General features: G+C 38.2%; 2 protein-coding genes across 8 annotated transcripts in view; one reads left to right on the forward strand and one right to left on the reverse strand.

Annotated features, from left to right (window-relative positions):
* Positions 1 to 14902, forward strand: part of JADE1 (jade family PHD finger 1) — a 70187-nt gene extending 55285 nt beyond the window's left edge. For 4 of the 5 annotated variants that reach the window (XM_047090651.1, XM_047090650.1, XM_047090647.1 and 1 more), the window contains one exon: positions 1408 to 5246. In XM_047090651.1, the coding sequence (XP_046946607.1) occupies positions 1408 to 2318 (911 nt within the window). In that variant the 3' untranslated portion in view covers positions 2319 to 5246. Of the gene's footprint in view, positions 1 to 1407; positions 5247 to 5920; positions 5974 to 14234 lie in introns of those variants that run through there. The other variant, XR_006964242.1, reaches the window with a different exon arrangement.
* Positions 13771 to 17892, reverse strand: part of SCLT1 (sodium channel and clathrin linker 1) — a 220230-nt gene continuing 216108 nt past the window's right edge. For all 3 annotated transcript variants that reach the window (XM_047090653.1, XM_047090652.1, XM_047090655.1), the window contains one exon: positions 13771 to 14282. In XM_047090653.1, the coding sequence (XP_046946609.1) occupies positions 14220 to 14282 (63 nt within the window). In that variant the 3' untranslated portion in view covers positions 13771 to 14219. The remainder of the gene's footprint in view (positions 14283 to 17892) is intronic.

Raw genomic sequence — 17892 nt, forward strand, 5'->3', positions numbered from 1 at the left:
AAAATGTCAGTCCCTCTTACCTTGGTTTTCCCACAGTAGGCGACTGAGGAAAAGAAATGTGGTGTGAAGGGTGGCCCTAACAGTTGATTCTTGAGAAAGCACACATCTTTAGCCCAGCAGATTGTAAAACCCCTTCCCCTGTGACTGTCCATAGCAGGTTCATGTTTAGAGTTGCCAGCTCTGTTGTTTACATGCAGGGTCCTTGTCTGCTGAGCAGTGAGGTCGCATGTAGGCTCCTGCCTGGCAGAGCCTTGTTTTCCTGGTGGTTTATCCTTTATGGGAGACAAAACATGAAATTGGCTCTTTATAGATGTCCTGGAGGCTCCTGCAGAAATGTGGTCCATGAACTCCAATGTGTTAACAAATTCACTCAGTGTTTTTCACACTGAGGGTTCTAAGTCGTAAGTTGGTTGTGAGATGAATTCAGTGGGTCACCACCAGCATTAAAAGCAAGTGACATAGAATAGAAAATGTCAGAGTGCCACATCACATGGTGAAGGCTAATATGATTTCATGAAATGTAAACTTTACTGGGTTGCACTGTGAAATTTAGTTATTGTGATTTACATCAGAAATGAAAAACACCATTTTAACCTATCCTCATGTTGGATGATAATTCAGTTTAATTCCACAAATGGGCTTTGCATATAATAGTAAACCTTTTTAAAAGACATTTACTATGTGTCAAGCATGATTTTAAACATTCCATTCTCATTTCATGTACTTACATGTATGTATCCTCACTATGGCCCTGTGAGGGTATATTTACTTTGGAGAAGGAAACTGTGGAGACCTGCTGCCTCCCCTTGTGTTGCTGTCTTGTAGGGAGGCAAGGCAGGTGACTAGCCAGGTGCAGGGGTAGGGGCAGTGCTTGACCACCAGATGGATTTGGCATGGATTCCTCTATGAAAGTCAGATCAGTTACTTTGAAGGAAAAAAATTTTTTTAATGTTTTATTTTCGAGAGAGAGAGAACATGAACGAGTGGGGGAGGGGCAGAGAAAGAGGGAGACACAGAATCTGAAGCAGGCTCCAGGCTCTGAGCTGTCAGCACAGAGCCCAATGCGGGGCTTCAACTCATGAACTGTGAGATCATGACCTGAGCCAAAGTCGATGCTCAACCAACTGAGCCCCCAGGTGCCCAGAAAATATTTTTCTTAGATGTTTCATGAAAAAGTTTGTGAGCTTCAGCTATTTTATAAAATAAGAGCATATTGAATGGAGTATGCAGATTCTCAAGGCAGGTAATATCTTTATATGAAAAACCAAATTTTTATAAATGGGGTGGTTGTATATTGTAGTGTTGGGTGGGAAGTTTGCATTAACAGGGCTATGCCACGGGTCTAGAATTTAATTGTTCTGGATCTGCCTCTGTAATTTTTCTTTCTCTGTGGTTATATGTTCATAGGTGTGCCTTCATCTTCCTGTTCCTCGTCCTCACTGGAAAACATGCTTTTGTTCAACAGTCCTTCTGTGGGCCCTGATGCTCCCAAGATAGAGGACTTGAAGTGGCATTCTGCATTCTTCAGGAAGCAAATGGGTACTTCCTTGGTTCATTCGCTGAAAAAGTCCCATAAGCGAGATCCATTGCAGAATAGCACTGGGAGTGGAGGCAAAGCCCTGCTGAAGCAGCCAGACCTGTGTGGTAGAAGGGAGGGGATGGTGGTCCCAGAGAGCTTTTTGAGTTTTGAAAAGACCTTTGCAGAAGCGCGTCTCCTGTCAGCACAACAGAAAAATGGTGTGGTGGTGCCCGACCACGGGGACAGAAGAGACCATCGTTTCCATTGTGATCTCAGTAAGGGAGACTTAAAGGACAGACCTTGTAAACAGAGTCACAAGCCTCTCAGGTCCACAGACATGTCCCAGAGGCATCTGGACAGCACACGAGCTACCACCTCCCCTGGAGGGGGGCAGTCAGCACCCGGCACAAGGAAGGAGATAGTGCCCAAGTGCAACGGCTCCCTAATCAGAGTAAACTATAACCAGACTGCAGTCAAAGTGCCTACAACGCCTGCCAGCCCGGTGAAGAACTGGGGAGGATTCCGGATTCCAAAGAAGGGGGAACGGCAGCAGCAGGGAGAGGCCCAAGAGGGGGCCTGCCACCAGCACTCAGACTACCCCTATCTGGGCCTAGGCAGAGTTCCAGCTAAGGAAAGGGCCAAAAACAAATTAAAATCTGACAATGAGAATGACGGGTATGTCCCTGATGTAGAGATGAGTGACTCAGAGAGTGAGGCATCAGAGAAGAAATGTATACACGCCAGCAGCACCATCAACAGGAGGACAGACATTATCAGGAGAAGCATCTTGGCCTCTTGATGAAACAGATGGTGTGGGAGCACCGCGGGCTTGTCACGGAGTTGCTAGACGGGAGCTCTGACGCGGGGGACACGCAGAAACCCATCACTCCTGAGCTACGCAAACACATTTACTTGCAAGTCAGATTGAATTTTTTTTTTCAGAGTCATTTATAAATCATTGTTGTGAGAAGTGTGTTATCTGCAACTTGTTGAGGAAACACAAGAGTAGATTGTAAGACACCGCTAAGACTAGAGGCTGAATTAAACACTAAAATAAGAATGAATGAAATAAGTCTTTAAAGAGGGCAAGGCTCACAGAAGCCTCCTGAGTTCTTACTGCCCTCTGTATCCTTCCCAAAGCACAAACTCTTGGTTACCTGAATATGCGGAATCAGATGCAGTTCTTGAGAAACCCTCACGTACCATTTATTAGCCCGTAAAACTTACTTTCTAGGACTGTGGTAGAACTTGAAATCCTGTTTATACTTTGGCCCACAAGGCTGTTTTTGTTGCATTCTAGTTCTAGGCAGCAGCTCTGAAGCTTCAGTAACTCTAGGGAATTCAAGTGTAAATTATAATTGCGGATGGGAAAGAGAATTTTAACAAAGGTTGTTACTTGCAAATCTGAAGGGACAGGGTAGAGCTGCTGCAGCTTGGAGAGCTGGGGTAAATGTAGCTAGGTCCTATTGCCTGAAGCACTTGAATGCATTGTGGGAATGGGACTGGTGGAGAGTGAAGCCGTTAGAAAGTTCTATCTGTGAGAAAGGGCAGCTGGTTCCATGTTTTCAGTACCTTTGACCTTCCTCTTCCCTAACCACTGCCTTCTGGGCCAGCTTGGGATTTCCCTGGCCTTTGGCGATACCTGGCCGTCTGGCTTCCAACAATACTAATGGCTATTCAAGTTTAAGTGATGAACTTCCAGACTCTGGTGACATAACTGCCCAGAGCCAACCACTAGTGCGTATGTTGGGGAATCTGGGCTTCCAACCTGAACGGATTCCTTAAGGAAAAGGAAAAGAAAAAAAAAAAAAAAGGAAAAAGAAAAAAAAAAGGAAAAAAAAACCAAAATAAGTTATATTTTAAAAACAATAGAAAGGCAATAAGTTGCGATAACCTCTTACCATTGACCAAGGTTATACGGGAAAGAGATTGAAGTGTAATAGGTTTCCTGGAGTCAGAGTTCTAAGCTCCAATTCGTAACTTGGACTTTCTAATTGCAAATGGCAATAACTAGTAAGTTATCAGCAATAATGAATTTAGCATTAAATTTGAGTACAATGTTCTGTTTTTGCACTCACTGCAGTGCGTATGTATTAAGACAGTGGATAGTGTTAAGGTCCTGTTAATTTTCTTTGGAATTCAATGTAGTTGTGAATCAAACTTAAGAGAAGGAAAGTTTAAATAGCAATGAGATTTAGAATTATGGGCACTTGGAACAAGCCCAACTTCCCCTAAATTATCCTTAGTTTGTTAATATCAGTATTCAGATTCCTGATTCATTTATACATCTGTTTCCATGTGGCAGGGACATTCTGATACTTAATGAGTGATGCTTTGAGTTCTGTAGTTACCTTTCAAGTCTTCCAGGTGATTGTCAACAGCAAAAAAGGCTTATTGAATTCCATCTTGCTATGCAAGTTTTATCGGATGATCAAATAGTAGATCTGATGCATCCCCATTGTATGTATGACATTTTCAAACCAAGTCTTAACTTTTCAGATACATTTTAGTAGCTAATTCAGGGGAGGGGAAAGAATGACCCAGGTTTTTAGATTGACTATTTTTGAGCTACAGGGCTCATTTTGAAAGACTGCTCTCCAGATAAGCTGTTGCTACAGATATTAGGAGTTTCCTAATGGATCCAAGCTGTACATTCACTAGTAATTTAAAAATCAGATTTTTTTGCATATGAGCAGAAACCTTTTTGCTGGATATGGAAGAAGGTGGACACTTTTCACAGTTAACCTTTTGACCACAGCAACAGCTCTGGGTGAGAGTAGAATATATAGAGGGGTAATTTGTCAAGCCATAGAAAGAAAATCTAAATTTTAGTAAGTATATGACCTCTCACCATTTTAAGAGGTACCAGATTCATTTGCACTATTTAGGAATGCTAGTTTTGTGCAAAAATAATGCCTTACCTGTTTTTTCCCCACATTTAGGTTGAAAAGCTTTCAAAGTTCCAAGTTATGCTGAACCAAAAAAAAACCAAAACAAAAAATAAAGAAAAACCCACACAAAAACAAAACACAAAAAATAAAAAGCCCACACTTTATTCCTGCTTTGAAATGCAAATGGTATAGAGCACGGTTTCTCTGACAGTGTAATGATAGCTTTGTAAGTTAGTTCATGTCCTGCTGGGAACTCTGTATGAGGCAGCCATAGCAGCAGCCCACACACCCACCCACCCACTTGCACTCTATTAGTGTGGAACCATTTGCTCTTTTCTTTTCAGCTTTATCTTTCCTTGTGCATCCTGACCAAGAAATATCTTTGATTATGATCAATGTATTATGTCAAAATGTAGGCTAGTTAAACTTTTGTAAAGTTGCCTGGAATGTCATTTGTTAGGTTATAAACACAAAATCGAAATGAAGGGTTCTATGTGTTGTGTACAAATCTTAATTATTTTGAAATGGACGAACTTGTCATTACATTTGTAACCTTGTACAGAGGATTTTTCACTATGTGCCTAGCTTGGTGTCCATTCAGCTAAAATTGGAAAAAAAAAGGTGCATGAAGAGTTAAAAATCAGAAATTAAACAAAGTATATGTAGAGATGACTATTTTATATTACATGGCCCAATCCTGTATTTATTTCTACCCCCTTTTTGAAAGTATTTATAAAACTAGTTGAGGACAGCTGTATTTTTTTGTTGAACTATTTAGTAGAATTTGTGCCTTTTTGTCTGTATGTGAATAAATGCTGTACATTTTGCAATACATTCTTAAGTGTCTTTTGAAATCTGATTTTGCTAAATATTTAAAGGTGTGTATGAAACAGCAGTCCTGAATGGGTGGTGTACGTTTCCTGTCTCACAGTTTAGGAGTAAGAACCATAGCGGGCAACAAGATTATGGAAGAGCACAGGTCCACAGGGCTGCTGTTTGGCTCAACTCTGATGGTGAGACAATGAAAAATGATAATAGTTTGATTTTTGGTCTTTCTCACCTGGAGTTCTTTTCAGAATACAGTTTTTGATCTGAAAATAAACTGTTGGTGAAGCAACTTAGACTATAGGATCAGAGAGACCTGGGCTTACAGGCTGAACTGGAGCTTATCAGACACGTGACCTCTGCCAAGTCACCTACCCTGCATAAGCCTCGATCTTCCCTTCTGTAAAAAAGGATAACATCCCACTACCTCTCCTGGGGTTATTGTGATATTTAAGGCAAGTGCATAAAAAGCATCTCATAAAGCAGTAGGCATTTACTAAATGGTAGACTATAGTAAGAACAAGGCTTTGATTTCTCCAGCATGTTACTTGGTGAGCCTTCTGAGGTAAAAAAAAAAAAAAAAAAAAAAAAAAAAAGTTATTTCTGAATGACAGGAAGACTTTAAGGTCCTTCAAGAATGATTTTTCAAAGAGTAGTTTCATTAAATGCTTTCTTTTGATTGCAGAATTCTGGAACACTAGGACCAAGAAGAGCTACCCTCTGCATCCTACATAGAAGGTAGGTCCAAGATTACATACAGCATTAGGTATTGGCAGAACTGGGCCTAGACCCTAGTTCTCATTTCTGGTTTGGTGTTCTCCCTGCCTGAAATAGTATTTAACCACTACATGCAGAAATCAGCATATAGATATACTTTCCTTCATACTGGGAACAGCAAAGCTGGTATGGGTTTATAGTCTGCATTCTCTTCTAGATTATGAGCCATGACAGGGTCGTGTCACTGTCCCTAATTTATAATTATTGTAAAATTTTGGCCATTTTTAAAAATGTGAATTGTTCATACATTTGGCTAAAAGCTTGTTTATTTCTTCTTGTTCCTCCTTAGTGACTATTTACTTCCATGTTGCTTGCTCTGAGTAAGACCCCAGAGAGAAATAACTGTGGTTCTTCCTGCAAGGTCTTAAAGTTGAATAACCACAATAGTTCCCCAGGGAAATTAAGTCCCCAGGAGCCAAAGGAAGGGCCTATCACTGGCAATTCTGTGATACATGATGGGAAATGTGGCACCAGGGACTTGTGCTTATGTTTTTACCCAGATCACTTAGAAAACAGATTCTACCTTTGAAACATCAGCCATCTGCAGCAAACTTTGCAGTTAACTTCAGGGTTGAACTCTTCAGTGTGATTTCCTTTTAATGCTCAGAACTGCATTAGGTGATGTGTTCTAGTCTGGGGTAGAAGAGCTTCAATTGCCTGGTCATTGAAAAAGAGGAAAAAAGCAAACCTGTCATCTACTTCCTTGACTTCAACTATTCTCTTTGCTGCCGAGTTTGAGGTCTCTGCAATCCAGCTCTTCCTGAGTTCCAATGGACTGCTTCCTGGGCATTTCCTCTTGGATGCATGCAGGCACTTGAGATTTTGGAATGCCTCCTTTTCCCTATCCTGCCTTAGAGAATGTCATCCAAGCCTGAAACCTGGGAGTCCTTTGTGAGTCCTTCCGTCAACTCCCACAGCCAAATGGTGATCCGGGTCACCAGATGCATACGCAGCAGTTATTTTTCACTTCTCTCAATCCCACCACCACCTGCCGTATAGTTTAAGTCTCATCATTTCTTGCCTGGATTATTGCAGCAGCCTCTTAGCTGGTTTCCTTGACTCCAGTCTTGCTGAAATTAATCCCTCCCCCCAACTAGCTACAGCCTTGATAATGCCATTTACACAGTGGTGACCTGCAATAAAAACTGATGCTGTCATTCCACATAGCCTTCAGTGGACCCTTCAGACTTCTGCAGGTAATTACAAAGCATTTATCAAATGGCTGACACTGACTGGTCTGTATTTTATGCATATTACTTTGCTCACAACATGTGAGGTAGGCACTATTATCTAATTGGCAGATGAGGAAACAGGGGCACAATTTGCTCAAGGTCAGTTGGTGGTAGAGCTGGGAGTTAATCCCAGCCAGACTACAACTCAGCTCCTTGGGCTCTACTGTCTCTCAGAATATAAAAATAGTTCACATCAAGTAGTTCGTGTGTTCTTGAGTTCACTGAGGATTATATATGTGAACTTTGGTTCAATGAGTTTCTATAAAGTAAAACTAATAATCTTGGCCTAAAACATTATGTTCATGTGCTGGATGAATACCTGCACATAACCTAATGGAGGATGAGCAACAGTAGGCTTGTGGTCAGTCAGTTCCTGAATCGAATGGAATTAGTTTTGCTTCATACGTGTACATTTATGTAACACAAACATATTTACAGGTAAAATCTATGCATATAGGATCAAAGAAAATAAATTGCTATCAGAAACTTAATTGTGTGTCCTAACACACTGCTTGGAAACTTAAAGAGAATTATTTAAAGTTACATAGTTTCTTGATGATGAATCTGGAATTAAGACTAATGTCTTAAGACTTTTCAAACTGATTCTATGCAAAACTTTGCAATCGGTAATTTTGTGATATAAAGTACAGTAAAATCTGGTTATTTTTTAGAAATAAGTCCTTCTCAGTCTTTTGGCAAAGATCAAATGCAGAAATGAATAAATCAAGCAATGCCAAATTAAATAGTGAAGTCATTCCTAATAGCAAAGTCATTCCTAATGGATCACTAGTGTATCCTGATATTCTCACTCTTCCTTGGCTTACATATGGCTGTTTGAAATAGTGTATTTATAATTATGGGCTAATTGTGGTTATTTTATCCACTAATCTGGCTGATGGTTCTAATTTCAGGATTATTACCAGTATGATACAATTTATGAAGCAAATTTTTTCTCTGGTGTTTCCCTTCCCCGCCACGTAGCAGCCTCAAAGGGCACTTTCCTTCTTTTCTTCCTAATTATGGCTCTGTTCCAACTTTACTGTTTGAATTGTTTGAGCTTCTCTTTTTCGTATTAAATCTCTGTGATCATATCTTTGCTTCAACTATTCCCAAGTACTTACTCAAAGTGAGTAAATACCTTTCAAACATCACGCTTTAAAATACCATGCTTAGGGCGCCTGGGTGGCTTAGTCGGTTAAGCAACCACATCTTGATTTCAGCTCAGGTCATGATCTCACATGTGATCATTGTGAGTTCGAGCCCCTCATCTGGCTGTATGCCCACTACTTGGGATTCTCTCCCTGCTCTTTGCCCCTCCCACACACACTGTATCTCTCTCAAATAAACTTAAAATCCCATGCTCTTGTTTTGACACAGGAAGGCATGCAAGACTGTATCAATCACTTTATAACTGCTAAACAATTTAACATTTAAGATTTTTTGGTAGCAACTTGGTAGACATGACACTTTTTTGGGGGTGAAATTGTTACCACTCATTACATCTGGAAACCTTCAAGAGATTGTCAGATTATGTGCATTACACAGAAAATTTCTTAGGAAAAGCACCTTCATATCTGGTGGGATTTCGTAATTTTTTCAAAACTTGAAACTGGCTAAAAAAAAGTCCAGTAACTTTGGTGGAAAATAGATAGAGACCTAAGCAAGGGAAGTTATATAATTAGTCGGCTGGCTACCTCTTTTGAAGGTTTTCATTTTTCTTTAATGGGTGATAACCATTTCACCAAAAAAAGTATATCTACCAAAAAGGCTTAAATATGTTAAATTGTTTAGCAATTGTAAAGTGGTTGATGTCATACTGTATGATTTCCTGTGTCAAAACAAGCATGATATTTTAAAACGTGATGTTTGAAAGGCATTTACTCACTCTGAGTACTTAGGACTAGTTGAAGCAAGTTACTTAACTTTTATGATACCTTTGGAAAGGGAGTAATACCTAACTAGCAAGTCTGTTGAATTATATAAGGTAATAAATGCAAAATGCCAGCACAATGTCTTACATATGATAGGTGCTCAATAAATAGACATTATTCATACAGATCATCATGATTATTGTAGATCCAGGGAAAGATTCCCCAATGTATTCTTTCGGTTATTTGTAGAAACAAAACTTTTCTCATTCTCTTTTATCCCCCTACCGTTTATATGAAAGGAGGTGCTAGTATCACATTTTTAATATTTACAAATCTAAGTGCGAACAGACTTTGTATACATATTTTGCTCTGATTTTATTCTTTGAAAATAGGATGAAAATATTGAACAAAAAGTTCCATGATGCCATATTAAAGGCTTCAAGGGTTTTAAATGAACATTAAAAAAAATAGTGATTACTAGGCAGCTACATGGATTTACTAAAAAGAAATCTATCGGAATAAATTTTCTTCTTGGATAGGATTACTGGATGAGGTCTGGGAAGTATGACAGTTGTAGCATAAACAAACTTTCTCTGGACAGAAGAGTGGGTATTTCTTGATGTTTTTGTGATGGTGAAGAAGCAGCAAACAGGCCAGATTAAAAATGGGCTGAATAACCAGGCCCCATGATCCTGATTAATTATACATTATGGGAGCTGGGAGCTGGTGTGTTCTAAGAGACCAACTGCACTCACATCTGTCTAGTTTTTTTTTTTTTTTTTCATGATTTTCATGAAAATATGGGTGGTATGTTTACCAAACCTATAGATGGCATCATCGTAAATAAAAAGTTGTCATGGGTGCAAGAAACATAGCACTAAAAATAAAGCAGACATGGTCCCTATGCTTACAGGTAACAAACTGGATGACAGAATTGGAGCTAAAATGACCTCAGCACACTGTCATGACATAATAAAATTTAAAAGGGATGAATGACCAGTCTGGCTTCTGGAGCAAAGATTTAGCTCAGCAACGAAACCTTTGGAAAAGACGTGAAGATTTTAGTTAACAATATGCTCAACATTTCCAACACTGAAATTCAAATTCCAAAAAAGCTAACATGATTTTAAGTGGCATTAATGGAAGTACACATTGTAGAATACTTTTTTTCTCATTCTAAATACTAATGAGAAATTACAGGTACATATCCAAGAATCACTATAATAACTCTCAAAGCATGTTTCCATAAGAGACCATGTCAGACTATTTTGGGGGTTGGGAAAAGGGGAAGGGTATGTGGTTTGAACCACATCCGTCCCCTGGAGGTTCTAATACATGTTTTTCCCCCACACTTCGGTAGGTATCACTTACACTTCTCCCACCTCTCTCTCAGTCATGATTCAGAACAAGGGAGTAGTTTTTTTACACCTTGAATATAATTTTTGGTTCTGGGCATAAGACTGATAAATCCCAAGCATGCCTGGTGTAAAAAGGTGCTCAATAAATATTTACTGAATGAATGAAGAAGCATATGTGAAAATCAGAGCACTTTCAGAGACCAGTGGGTGGCTGGCAAAAGGACTCAAAACCAACTCCTCTGAGGAAATGGGGATGTTTATTTACGTGCAGGCAGAACATGAAGATTATTTTCAAAAGGCTGAAGACCTGCCACTTATAAGATGGTTTAGACTTACTCTGTTGCACAAGGTAGAACTAAGGCAGGAAGGCACATTAAGGTAAGGTAAGGAAGGTCAGACTAATGGTCAGACTGTTGGAAAGTAGACTGGCCCATCTCAAGGGAGAGTACCCCCACCCCCTCCAGCCCCAGTGCATTTAGACAGAGGTGCAGGGTAACAGCACTAATCTGTTCTCTAAAAATAAAGCAGTGAACTTTAAGAATGTATATTTAGAAAGAAACTAGAGAAAATACAAAGTTAGCTCCATAATGTTATTCTCACATGCTTACATTCCAATATACTTGAATGGAAGAAATGAGAGTGGTGTTAGAGCTAGTACATGGGGGTGTCTACCGGAATGTGGGGCACATGTGCATGTTTTGTGGTGAACCCTTGGGCTACAAAACCACTTAGTGGAGATTGTTTTCTCGGTAGCTGGGTGGGTGCCAGTGTTGTAAAAAAAAATACCTTAAAGATGCCTTCCCATCCTATGTTTTTTTTTTTAAGTATATACATATTTGTTTAGTTTCTCTATAAATACTAAGACTGTTAACACTGCTTGAAAGGCACATATTTGTACATGTTTTAAGGGCTGGTGAGGGACAGATTTCATACATCACAGTGGGGTATTTCAGTGTCTGTCCCCTCACTGTGCACATATCTATATGTATATATACATTTTTAAATAAACTAAGAAAACCTAATCATTATTTTTGATTAAAATGTTTGTAAAAAAGCCCATTACAGATTTGCTATTCTGGAAAAACCGATGAAATACATTATGGTTAAAGAACAGAATTTATACTAAAATGTTTAAAGTATTTTTTCATTCTTCCTTGATTTGTCTGCGAGTTGGCTTGGCAGACTGTGTAGCTATGAAATATTCATATTTGCTGAATAAACGAATGGCTGAATTGTTGCTAATGTTCTCCCATATTTGGGGTAGTTACAGTGCTCATACCAGAGGAGAAATTAGAAGATTGTTGGCTGCCCCAATTTGCATATTTGTATACAAAAGGAAGAAGAGGTAATCATATCTCTTTTCTTCCTCAGGGAGACACAAATAAAGAAATATGAATAAATAAAATGAACTAGCTGTGTTGTCCTTAATTTCAGATTTACATCATTTCTTTTCACTCTTTCCTATTCATTTCCCCTATCGCCTAAAATACAGTTCACAGAAAAATGGTAATGTCTCTGTAAATGAAGGCAAGACTGACTGACCAATATGAGAAATGTCAAAAATTCCACTACATTTTTACATTGAAATCATTAGCTAACAAACTTTTCTGAAAGAAAAATAACCACGCATGTTCAGTTCTGTTGGTAAACCTAGCTTAAGTCTGTTTGAATTCAGCAGAGGTAAGAAAGGCCTATTGTCTGACTAGTAGCCTATCCTTTACTTGGAGAATATCTAAGTATTCAAGGAGATCCAACTGGAGAGAGGGTTATCGATTTTAAAAGGTAAAGAGTAGGTGCCCATGGCCAAAGTTTGGAGAAAGTGCTTACACTGAAAGATTACCTTGAGGAAATGAGTCTGGGAAGTTCGATTTTCTTTTTGAGAAAGGATGATAATCAGATTCCATTTGTCTATAATGTTCATTTCTGAAGTGCTTCCTCCTACAGTCTCATCTTTCTTGTATAATTCTAACATCTTCTCTAATTAAAAGTTTTTAAGAATAAATTTTATATTCTATAAACATGAATATGAACATAACTCAACATAGAAATAACTCTGTGAGTGACATAGGAAGGAATTCACATTAGAGAATCAAATGAAAAATTCCTAGAAAATGAAAATAAGCTAAGTGCCTAATTATCATTTAACTATCATACTTGTACTATTTCATATCACCACCGAATTTGACACTAGCAACCACTTGTCCCCTCCTTTAGTCCTGGCCCTCCTTTAGTTTTCTTTAGAGAATCATACTGGATTCTCTTGGTTATAGCCCTCTCATTGTTCCTATTTAGTCTCCTTCAATGACTCCTCTCCCTGAGCTCATTCAACAAATGAAGATATCTTCTAAGGTCCTGTCCTTAAAAATTATTTTTCAGAATTTGAACAGTTATTGAATACCCTCCGTGTGCCAGAAACTACTATGCTGAGTACTAAGAGTACAATGAAGGGGAGCAGACATGAATCCTGCTCTCAAGGAGTTTGCGGACTGTTGGAGTGGATATTAAAAAATTTCAAAAAGTTAATTACAAATTTTCCCAAGTGCTATGAATCAAAAATACAGCACACTATTACGAGAAGTACAAGGGGACCTAATCTAGTCTGGAGGCTGGAAGGCTCTCTGAGGCAGGGATATTTGAGTAGTGATCTGAAGAATGTGCAGATGGCAAAGTATACACAGAAATCCTGTGGGGAGGAAGGATGATGTGTTGACAGAAGTAAAAGAAGGCCACCATCAGAGCTAGAGCAAAAGAAATGGACGGAAAGAGGTAGCCACATCCCATAAAGTCCCAAGGCAAGCTCCTACACCCCATGGTGCTTCAATTCTCAGCACCATGCCAAAGACCCCATTTCTATCTGTTAGAGCCAGTCCTAAGCTTCTGACTGCCTGGGTGAATATTTACACATGAATGTTTTCATGTCACTTCAAACTCAATTCATTATCCTTTATCTGGACTACTGCAGCAGTTTCCTAACTTGTTAACCAGATGCAAACTCATGTGCTGTAATCACCAGAAAGCAGGGTGTACCAAGTTCAAACCAGAAGCAGAGAATAGCTAACTACATGGACCTATGAAAATCAACTAGACCTATGAAAATCAACTAGACTGCAATATTCAATGCCCATGCATTCTCAGAATTTATTGTTAGTACTGCTTTGAGTAATAGCAAAACAAAAACAAAACCTCCCAAATTCTTAAATATAAATATTTGATAAAAACTGGAAATCGTGTAAATTAAAAATGAATCACTACAATTATACATTAAAATACATGACTGCATCATTTTAGAAAGTGCATAATTTATTACATTTATGAGTTTATAATAAAATGGATACTTGGGAACTTAAAAAGTGAGTTAGTAACAATTAGGTGTAAAATTCTCAAATCATGGAACCTGAAATATTAAAATTCTAGCATTGTCTTTCTCATGATTAGTATAGCTTAAAAATTATTATGCTTTTCCAAAGGAAGGAAGGGAGAATTAAAAAATAGACACGTTGATGAAGGCAATGAATTCTTCTCAGCTGGCTTTATTCTCCACTGAAGCTCAATATACGGTTATATTTTCTTTACTTACAGGAAGCTGTCATTGTTCTGTTTTCCATAGCCCTCAAAACAGAATGGAAAATGCTTCTGCAAAACGACACAAGCCTTAACCATTCTCTATGGGTTTTTACCATTTCAATACACTTCTAGTCGAACAGTTTTCCCAATTCTAAAGTTCTGAGAGTGAACTATGAATATTTTTAAATATTTTCCAGATTCATCATGGAGGCTGCTTTTCTTCTCTGCACTGTAATCACACTGAGCTGCAATTAAAATAGACAATCAGTAAGTAGTTACTTTTTCTATGGAAAATCTTACACTAATACAAAGTATAATGCATCACAACTTACAATTATTGCAAATAATCTGACTGGAAGGGGTCCTGGAAGAGGTCATTTTTTGTGTTCCTTTCTATTTTACTCTTGAGTCTTTAAAATACCTGTATTACACTAGAGATATGCATGTCAAATACAGCATTCCATAGCTCAGAATGATACACAGTACTTAGAATTCCAAAACATATTTAACAGATGAATGAAAAATATCTACATAAAAGCTAATTAGAAAAGTGGGTAAAATACAAACTAAGTGTGAGCCAGCACAATACAAGGTTGGTAATGAGAGGATGATAAGTCATAGTAAGAAAGGTCTAATAGGAAAATAGTCTTTAAATATCAACTGGAGTTGACATTATACACACCTGGAAAGATATCTAACAGTACCAAAGAGTATATACATCATAAAAAAGTCTTCTTACTGCTGTCCTTCATTCTATAGCCCTCTTACCAGATACAACCACTACTTCCGTTTTCTATTTCTAGAAATACATTTTTTTTTCCCCCCACGTTTATTTATTTTTGGGACAGAGAGAGACAGAGCATGAACGGGGGAGGGGCAGAGAGAGAGGGAGACACAGAATCGGAAACAGGCTCCAGGCTCCGAGCCATCAGCCCAGAGCCCGACGCGGGGCTCGAACTCACGGACCGCGAGATCGTGACCTGGCTGAAGTCGGACGCTTAACCGACTGCGCCACCCAGGCGCCCCTAGAAATACATTCTAAATGAGAATAGATGGATGTATTTCCTCACGCCTTTTTATTTAAAAAAATGATAAAGGGCTATATTTATCTTTTTTTTTTTTCCTTCTGAATGATCTACCTTACAAATAGCTCCGTGTGAGATCTACTTTATTCTTCTTAACAGTGGCAAACAGTATCCTGGTATGGATACTCCATAATTTAACTGGCTTTCTATTGATGGGCATTTAGATGGCTTTGACTCTATTAAAATTATAGGCAATGTTGCAATTACTATTTTTACATGTTTCCTTGCAGACTTGCCAAGGTGCAAGTACACCACGGGCAGAATAAACTCATAGAACGACTGGGTCAAAGGTTATATATACATTACAATTTTTGAGAGATACTGCCAAACTGGGCTCCAAAGAGACTGCACCAATACACATTTATATCAGTGATGTACAGAAGTGCCAGCTTAATGTATTAACAAACTTCATGATCTGACATGATCATGAAATGGTGAGAAATGGTATGCAATTATGGTTTAATCCTGTATTTGTCTTATGAATGAGGATGAGTATCTTTTTAGATGTTTAAAAGCCATCTGTCTTCCCTTTTCTGCAAATATGTTTTCTTTGTTGTACGTTGTACTTTTTGTTGACTTAGTCACTCTTTATATAAAAGATACTGCTTTTGTCACATGTATTGCAGATATTTTTCTCAATTTTTCATTGACTATGGCTTTTTAAAATGCAGATATTTGAAATTTTACATGGTTCACATTTATTAATTTCTTTTCATAGTTTTTAGGTTTTGTGTTCTTGCTTAGAAAGGCTTCACCACGCTGATTTTATGGTCAAGAGAACACAGTAGGGCTTTCATTAGTTTAGACTGATACATTTAGAACATATAACCACAGTCCAAAGATGGATGAAGAATGTACAGAAAAAGTTCATCAGAATAGCACATTTAGAACATGGAGGGTTCAGTACAATGCAGGGCTTGTGCATGACATTGGGCTGCACTGGTAAGTATGATGTACACAGTAGAGGAAATAGTAATTCTTCAACTCCTTTCTTTCATTAAATATCAGGCCCTTAGCAGGGTAGTCTTTCTAACTGCAGTTTCCAGTTTTTAGGGGAAACTGGGAAAATTAGAATCCAGAGAAAGCAAAGATAAAGATTTAAACAGCCAAATATGTCTAAAGAAAGGAAGTTTATAACTTGAACTCATTTAAAACAGAACAAAAATTAATTCCAGGGTATAAATTCCTTTCTGTGGATGGGGAGAATGCTCAATGATTACTTTTCATCTCCAAATGAAAATGGGATGGAAGGAGAAAAGCTTAAGGAAAAAAACTGTAAAGTGGTTACTGACATAACATTAAAAAAAATCTCATAAAGAGAATGGTGAAATGTCTGTCATTAGAGAGTTTAAATCACAGAAGAAAAATCAGTGTTGTACTGTTTGGGTTTAATTCTGTCAGGAGGGAGACTAAACTAGCTGCCAAACTGGATTATCCAGTTAAGGTTCTGTAACTGTACTCTTTTTACTATAGAACTTAAGGTAGTTAATTTTAAGTAGGCATTTTCTTTACCATATTCTTTAAAAAAGGTAAACTTGAAGATTTAAAGACTGTGATATAGAAATTTAATTTCTTATATAACTAAATACTTACCACTTAATGATTATACTAAGTGTTTATATGTGTTAATCTTTTCGATCTTTCAATAACTCTGTAAGGGAGGTGTTATTACACTACATCAAACATGAAGAAACTGAGGCTTAGAAAAGTTGAAATTGTCCCAAATCACATGGCTACTTAATGGCACCAGGCTATTTGCCTGACACTAAAACATCCACTCTTAAGTTACTGCCCGGGACACCCAAAACAATGGTTTCTTGAATGATTAATAACTTACTACATTCATTCGTAAGTTCATAAGTTTATTTGGTAAAGCTCTAATTACTTTTTTTTTTTTAATGTTTATTTATTTTTGAGACAGAGAGAGACAGAGCATGAGCAGGGAAGGGGCAGAGAGAGAGGGAGACACAGAATGTGAAGCAGGCTCCAGGCTCTGAGCTGTCAGCACAGAGCCCGACGCGGGGCTCGAACTCACGGACCGTGAGATCATGACCTGAGCCGAAGTCGGACGCTTAACTGACTGAGCCACCCAGGCGCCCCTCTAATTACTTTCGAGAGGGAGGAGAACAGAAGGGCAAATTACTGCATTTTCTTAAATGCCATGCCATGTTCAAATCAGAAGTAGATTAAAAAAAAAATCTACAAATATCACATACATAAACTGAATTCAATGAGTATTTAGAGCTGCTTTACTATTATGAAATGCTGTAATATGTGTACATAATATTAATTTTGATTGAAACAGTTTAAAAAAATTTTTTTTAATCTTTATTTTTGAGAGAGAGAGAGAGAGAGAGAGTGAGTGAGTGAGTCGGGGAGGAACAGAGAGAGGGAGACACAGAATCCGAAGCAGGCTTCAGGCTCCGAGCTGTCAGCACAGAGCCCAATGTGGGGCTCGAACTCACAAACCATGAGATCAAACCTGAGCTGAAGTCGGACGCTTAACTGACTGAGCCACCCAGGCACCCCTGATTGAAACAGTTTTTATAAACAAATGTAATTAATAATGTAGTAACTTGGTTTCTCTGCCTATCTATATCTATCCATCTATCTATCTAAACGGTTTCCAGGCTATCTTTATAATCACTAAATGATCTCACATTGTTCCTAATAGGAGGTACTATTGCTCCTACTTTAGAACAAATGGTGCATTTCCTTTATATGATGTGCATAAATTATGAGTAATTACCCCTTTGTATTTTATTGATGT

This window comes from Lynx rufus, unplaced genomic scaffold, assembly GCF_022079265.1.
Source record: "Lynx rufus isolate CCGP_SWC_20201006 ecotype Redwood Valley unplaced genomic scaffold, mLynRuf1.p SCAF_3, whole genome shotgun sequence".
NCBI classification, from domain to species: Eukaryota; Metazoa; Chordata; class Mammalia; order Carnivora; family Felidae; genus Lynx; species Lynx rufus.